The sequence below is a fragment of the Macrobrachium nipponense genome, chromosome 19, assembly GCF_015104395.2.
Source record: "Macrobrachium nipponense isolate FS-2020 chromosome 19, ASM1510439v2, whole genome shotgun sequence".
Lineage (NCBI taxonomy): Eukaryota > Metazoa > Arthropoda > Malacostraca > Decapoda > Palaemonidae > Macrobrachium > Macrobrachium nipponense.
In genome coordinates, this window is record NC_061088.1 from 34,070,307 (window position 1) to 34,078,172 (window position 7,866).

General features: G+C 39.5%; 1 protein-coding gene across 4 annotated transcripts in view; it reads left to right on the top strand.

The window, feature by feature from the left end:
* LOC135215950 (tubulin beta chain-like) overlaps positions 1-6,595 on the top strand; it is a 38,228-nt gene extending 31,633 nt beyond the window's left edge. For all 4 annotated transcript variants that reach the window (XM_064250908.1, XM_064250914.1, XM_064250921.1 and 1 more), the window contains 5 exons: positions 13-123; positions 1,149-1,393; positions 2,262-2,569; positions 3,024-3,330; positions 4,901-6,595. In XM_064250908.1, coding sequence (XP_064106978.1) covers positions 13-123; positions 1,149-1,393; positions 2,262-2,569; positions 3,024-3,330; positions 4,901-5,113 — 1,184 coding nt within the window. In that variant the 3' untranslated portion in view covers positions 5,114-6,595. The remainder of the gene's footprint in view (positions 1-12; positions 124-1,148; positions 1,394-2,261; positions 2,570-3,023; positions 3,331-4,900) is intronic.
* Positions 6,596-7,866: the final 1,271 nt, after the last annotated feature.

Genomic DNA, 7,866 nt, shown 5'->3' on the forward strand with positions numbered 1-7,866 from the left:
GGTTTCTTGCAGGCGGGAAATATGTGCCCAGAGCCATCCTGGTCGATCTGGAGCCCGGCACCATGGACTCCGTCAGGTCCGGTCCTTTCGGGCAGCTCTTCAAGCCAGACAACTTCGTCTTCGGTAAGTTCTTGCTCTCTCTCTCTCTTGCTCCCTCAGCTTATCGGGCCTTATTGTCACCCATTACCACTCACGATCAGGCTCCGAAGGTGTGTTGCAACTTTGTCAAGTATGGATATTAAACACAGATAGTTCAAATGTGTTTGTTAGCCAATCGTCTCGTGTTGTTATGGAGTCCGTGAGTTGTTTTGGAAATACATTAATCGCTAGTCCTATATAAACATATATGTATATCGATGTATATATATGTACTTTATATATATATATATATAATATATATATATATATATATATATATATATATATATATATATATATTCCTGGGTTCTTAAATTTTTCAATGTATGTGTAACTTTTTAAAAGATTGGTGTTTTTAAATGTAATAGAAAGACTTAACTGTTAAGGTATTTTCTTTCTCTGCTAACAAGTACAAGATATCCCAGCTCCTTGTTGCTTAGACAGATTGGAAGCCTTTTTGATTTGAATAAGTCACACTGGTAACGTTTTAAATCTTGCTTAAGTGAAAATGATAAGTCAGACTATACTCTGTTTTTTTCCATCTGTCCACCCGCCTGTGGTGTTTGGATATGGTAACACTGCATCCTGGGCTTTAGATAGTTACGCTATGTGTAAGTTTTAGGTAAATAAAAGGATATCTGGGTGTACATTTGCAACTGAAAAGTGTTTTAATAATTTACTGTATGCGAATTACACCGTTAATATTCGAAATTGGATATAATTATAATTGCTGAATGTAAGCTGAATGTAACTATCTAAAGAACGGGACGCAGTATTACCATACGCAAACACCACAGGCGGGTGGACAGATGGAAAAAAACCGAGTATAGTAGTGTTTTGACTGACTTGGCTCCACACATGTAAAAGCGCTGTCTTCACGAAGCTGACATTGATTTTGGAAGTATTTCGAGTGTCTGATTTTCCATCATATTAGATCACAAAACCAAGTGATTTGATTACTGAAAAGAAATCTCCATCTCCAAACGTGACGTCTTTTGGCCCCTCCACAGGTCAGAGTGGGGCAGGCAACAACTGGGCCAAGGGGCACTACACCGAGGGCGCCGAACTGGTCGATTCTGTGATCGAAATGGTGCGCAAAGAGGCCGAGAACTGCGACTGCCTCCAGGGATTCCAGCTGACCCACTCCCTCGGAGGGGGCACCGGCTCCGGCATGGGCACGCTCCTCATCTCCAAGATCCGAGAGGAATACCCAGACAGAATCATGAACACCTTCTCCGTTATGCCCAGCCCAAAGGTAGGCTTCGAGTTAAGCTGGCCTTACGTCAACGGGAATTGCTCATACCAAAGTTTGAAGCTGATTGGATGTGACTTTTCTTGCAGAAATGCAATGGCTGATCTTAAAGTGCTTTGTGAGCATTGTTTGAAATATGTTTATGTGAAGTTTCTAGTGTCTGGGTACACATATTTCAATTTTCTCACGGTGATTATAAGCCCATGCATATATATATATATATATATATATATATATATATATATATATATATATATATATATATATATGTATATATAGTTATGGAATTCCTTCATTGTTTATAAACTCATATAAGTTCCGAATATTTCTGAACTTCGTCAGTGGAGGCAGTGACGAAGTAACTGAGGTAGTTCGGGATGTGTGTGTAATATATATATATATATATATATATATATATATATATATATATATATATATATATATACAGTATTGTATATTTGTTCATAGTGTGCCTAGGTAAACTCCTTCATGGCTCATAGTCGTTATTCAGCGACTTCTTAATGTTATTCCTTAATAGTATGATTGTCTTTTATCACACTGACTATAAAATTCTTCCTACCTAATTTTACTGCTTAAACACTGCCTTGGGAAAAAGATTAAACTAAAGTGAGAATAATTAAAATTAAATGGTCAATAAAGTCTCAGTCTGATTTAAAACTCCATGAAACGGTGCGTATTCTTTCATTCAGTTATTAAGATATAAATCTTGCTCTGAGGATTCATTACTTTCGTATAAGTACACAAAAAAATCCAATACTGCGGCAAAAACGTTGAAGGCATACTATCCCAATCTGCTTATGACATTTTCTATGTGAAGCCGTTTGTTTACATTCGTTTTCTTCTTCTTCAGGTTTCCGACACAGTCGTGGAGCCCTACAACGCGACCCTCTCCGTCCACCAACTTGTCGAGAACACAGACGAAACTTACTGCATCGACAACGAAGCCCTCTACGACATCTGCTTCAGGACTCTCAAGCTAACCACGCCCACATACGGTGACCTGAACCACCTCGTTTCCCTCACGATGTCCGGCGTCACGACCTGCCTCCGATTCCCAGGTCAGTTGAACGCCGACCTTAGGAAACTCGCCGTCAACATGGTGCCCTTCCCACGTCTCCACTTCTTCATGCCAGGATTCGCTCCTCTGACAGCAAGAGGGTGAGTACTGCTTTAACAATACTGAGGGCGATGATAATGATAGTAGTTAGGTTTGATTTGACTTTGTTTTAAGGCAGAAAAAACAAATTCATCATGAAGGAAACAGAAATCTCGTTAATACAGTCCTGTTGACACTAAAACATATTCATCTTGAACCGTTTTCATACCAAGGCCGTTGGAATTAGCAACCCAGGGCCATTATCCAGGCCAGGCGTTAAGAAAAAAAAAAGGATAGCGAGGGGAGAGGAAGACGTATACCAGGGTAAACTTTCTGTGAGCCTAAGGCTAAAGCTCCACAAACAGATATGTAGATGTTTCACGAACACTTTCATTTCTAGGGTGTTAACTTTTTCATGCTTCAGCTATGTCAACCAAGACTTTTCATATGTTCTGTAACAAAACTTAATTATAGAGAAAAGAATCATCTTTTTGAACACAGTCTTTGCCTTTCCAGGTCCCAGCAGTACAGACCACTCACCGTCCCAGAGTTAACTTCTCAGATGTTCGACGCCAAGAACATGATGGCCGCCTGCGACCCCCGCCACGGCAGGTACCTGACGGTGGCCACCGTGTTCCGAGGGCGCATGTCCATGAAGGAGGTGGACGAACAGATGCTGAGCGTCCAGAACAAGAACTCCTCCTACTTCGTCGAGTGGATTCCAAACAACGTCAAGACCGCCGTCTGCGACATCCCGCCCAGAGGAATGAAGATGGCAGCAACCTTCATCGGAAACTCGACTGCTATTCAGGATCTGTTCAAGGTGAGTGTTATTGGTGCTAATGAAGGTACAGACTGACTGTTTTCCTCCCCGTTACTTATAAAGGTACAGAGTGACCCTTGTCTACTCAGTGCACATGAAGGTACGAAGTGGCTCTTGCTCAAGTCGCGTTTAAAATGTACTTGACTGACTTATTCTTGTTTAATAAGTTTGTGAAGGCACTTTGCAGAATGTCTCTTATCTAGCTATTGCTTATGAAGGTACAAAGTGATTTGTTGAGTTAATGCTAATTACTATTCTGACTGGCCATTGTCTACTTTGGGGTTATGAATGCACAGAATGACCCTTGTCCTTTGTAGCATACTTATGAAAATAGGGGTTGACTGATTGGTGCTTATGAGGGCACAGACTCATCTCTACCTCACAGCTGCTGGTGGAGCTACAGAACGACCTTGTCTAATTTAGTATAGAGAATGAGCCTTATTGGAGATGTGCTTATTCAGTCCTTTTACCATTCAAAAAGGACATATGCTTCCTTCTCTTTGATGCTTGCAAATACGCTGAAGCTATTCGTCTAGCCACAGCTGCTGCCGAATCTCGTCTAGTTATTACTTATGACGGTAACGACTGACTCTTTTAACAGGTACTTTGAAGATTCATAATGTCCTTTCTCGTAGTTGTTTGTGGAAAGACTTACTTGTGCCTTTAAAAACACAGGAGCCATCACCAAATTCCAAAAGTGTATCAACGTAACCTGACCGAAGCTGCCGAAGTAATCCTGTGGTTAAAAATCCAGAAATGAAAATGGACAGACAGATTATGTAAAGTCACAGGGGTTTGACGGCCCCCGTAGGTGGGTAGTGCCGTCAGTGCACCTCGTGCGGTGCAATGTAAGCATTACTTAAGGTTCTTTGCTGCAGCCCCTCGGCCCCAGCTGCACCCCCTTTCATTCCTTTTACTGCACCTCCATTCATATTCCCTTCCTTCCATCTCACTGCCTGAGCTCTCGTAACCATGGATTCATAGTACAACTGCTTTGAGGTTTTCCTCCTGTTACACCTTTCAAAGCTTTTCACTGTCCATTTCCGTTTCACTGAATGGTCTTAGTTGCCCCAGTGCTTGGCATATATGCCAAAAGTCTATAAACCAATCAATCAATCACAAGGAATTGCCGTTACAAGTTGACAGACCGACATACTGATATTTGGAACAATCTTGTGCCCCTGTGAAATGCTTCCTTGAAGGTGCCAGCAGATATTATTGTATAATTATTTTGTTCATGGTTGTTGATACTGTAAGTTCACTTGTCATCATATGACTTAAGTATCAGTATTACATGTGGCATTTTGAATCAGTGACCCTGCTTAATATAACGCCAAAATATACTTAGCAGTAAATGAAGCTACTTCCTTCCCCTGCGTGCTGTATACAAAACATAATTTCCCATTTTCTTCTTTGTAATCTAAGCCACATGGTGTTAAGCTGCCTGGACTGGTGTCTCCTGGAATCGTAAAAGAATTAATCTATAATTTTCCCGAGATACTCATTGTCTAAAAATTCCGCTCAGCTTTTAATGGCATCGTGTTTACTTCTCTTCTTTCTCGTTTTGCAGCGAATCTCAGAGCAATTCACCGCTATGTTCCGGCGAAAGGCTTTCCTCCACTGGTACACGGGCGAGGGAATGGACGAAATGGAGTTCACCGAGGCAGAGTCCAACATGAACGACTTGGTATCAGAGTACCAGCAGTACCAGGAGGCCACAGCAGACGAAGAATATGAAGACGAAGAGGAATACGCCGAAGGAGAGTACGTCGACAACTACTAAAGGAAGAAGAAGACTAACTGAGCCTTGAGTACCTCCCCAAAACATGACCAAGAACAAAGGATTAATACTTTACTCCTCCGTTGAAGTTTTTCCTTTTTAAAGAAAGAATTTGTTACTGTGTAACTTATTCTGAAGTTAAGGGTCATGTTTCTTGCACTTCTTAAAACTTTAGACATAAAATAAACAAAAAGAAATACTAATTGGCAAGCCTACTTCCAAGCTATTTCACGCCGTTATGAAATTATTTAAGGTTCTTAGTACTACGAATGCCTTTTATTATAAGAGTACTTTTACTTATTTCCATTGTTGTACCATTTCTTTAGTACTGTTCCCGTGAAATCTTTTCTGTAAGTCTAACTGTTCCTTGTTAAGTGAGAAGACGATTACAGGTGTTGGATGTTATTCTGATATTATCTCGGTGATATCCCAGTCATGAACAGCTCCTTCATAGATGGCGTCCTTATCCCGGTTACTTCTGTCTGTATTGTATTCCAGCACTGAACAGCTTCTCTCAAATACTGCCGGAATGATAACTAGCAGGGATGGGATATTATCCCATCTATGTCCCATCTTTAAACAGATTCTTTCAAGATGGCTTCTCCTTTTGCGGCTAGATATCGGTTTTTAGGGCATTTGATGAATCAAAGGGCTCTTTCATAATATTTCCACAGTGCCTAGAAGTTAACATTAACTACCATTATATTTGCTGTGTAGCAGAGATCTAACGATGAAACTTGTGCCTTATTGTCTGTTTCACTTCATCTGGTCGAATCTCAGTTTAAACATTGAAAACCATCATATATATATATTATACATTGTACAGGTAAGGTTTTATGCATAAACCTATTTGCTTTTTACCCTGATAACACTTGTGAGATGCCATCTACTAGATTTATAGCTCTTTAGAGATAATCGAATATGGAACTTCGTGATCCTAAGACAATAACATATCAAAAGAAATATTTATTTATTTAAAAGTAGATAGGTTTAAAGTTATATGAAAATTTAAAAGCAATAATAAACCGACTTAGGCATTAAGGCTTCTTATGTTATGTGAAACAATACCAGAAAAAGGTTCTAGGCTTTTTCCGTGAAAAAGCTTGGCAGAGAGAATCCGGCGGTCCTTATTACGCCTGTTCCCCTCCCCCCACGCAAGTGTCTTGAAGCATAGGTTTTAAGCAACAACGAAGCTAAGAGCTATTTTGAACGTTCGACCTCTTTCCAAAGGATAGTCCTAGACTCACTGCCAATTGGCTTATTCTTCTCTCTTCCACAACCCGCCTCTCGTAGTTATTCACTCGTTTCGTCTTTCCCGATGCTATGTTTTCTTCCATATGTAAACACTACGTAACTTTTTTAAATTGTTCCTTTGCTGCAAATGTTGTCGACACTTGATTCATTAAGGAGCTTTTCATTCTACGGTCAAAGCAGCCTCCTGTTTTGTAGAGTAAAATTGACGTCCAATAAAAGAGAACTGAGTTATCAGCAATTTTATTTATTCCTTACAGTGTGGTAGTCATATAGAATTCCATTTGTTTTGTGTATGTGTGTGATATATATGTGTGTGTGTTTTTACAGAAATTGGGCTTTGTTCCTAATGGTAGAGTCTGGTATTAGCACTTGATTATCTACTTATTAAATTATAATATCGTTTTAAGGCTATTCTTATTGTGGAAGGCTAAAATCGGATATAATAATTTTATATTTGCTTATTTCTCAACTATTCTCTCCATTGTATTTTTCAATTACTTTCATGCTTAAAAAAAGTCTTAATGCTTAAAAGAAATGGGTGAAAAAGGCTTAAGACAATTCAGCAGGGTTGAGTTTTGGAGAGAGAGAGACTCGACAGACTGTAGTTGGAGTAACAAGATGGCGCTTTGGCAGGATGTGAACCAGCCTCCTTCGCTATCATCTTTACTTTTTTCACCAACAATGCTTGGGACTATGTTATGTTCATATGATTAAATCAATTTTTAAGCTCTAGATATCTGTGATTAGAGATAAATCTTAAGCTCTGGGGTTATGATGTAACAATATGGAAATGGTATTTAGTATCTTTTACATATCTATGGAGTAAGTTTGTTTCAGTTTCGTTCCAGAATCCAGAATCAGACTTCAGTTACTTTTGTTACGTGAGTGTAAGAGTATTGACAGCTTTGATCTGGGACAAGTTTTTGACTTCGGTGGGGCATTTTATTATCCCTGAGAAAGTTGGTGAGTTAAAAATTGCTTCATCATTTTGTATTGGCTTGAGTGCTTATGAACAATGAGGAGAAAACTTTTATTCTTGTTGGTAGGATCACTGCCGTAATTTGAATTGTTAGCCTCACGGACGGTTTGCTCCAGTGAGCAAACCTTAATCTACATGAAAAAAAATTGTCTAAATGTAAATTAAGATAAAATCAAAGACGAACTAAGCAACCAACATACTATTACATTTTACGATAGCCAAGCTTTCGAGTCGATCGTGTGCTTAGCCTAGCAAGTTGTAGATCATCAGACCAGGGAAAACAGGTTAGATTATACCCACTAATCCATGGGCAGTTTACTGTTCAGTTAAGCATTACCCTATCGCAGTTCAAGCCTATGCATGAGCTGCATTACTGGTGTCGAACTGTCGATTTGGTTTCCAGGGTTTGTCTCGTAAACGAGCCAGAATTCAATGGCGATCAGCTTAATTTCTACAGTTTTCAGTCAATAAAAAGTGTATTAGAGCTTGTTCGTAGCATAGGTACGCCATTTTCGGAAAGGTC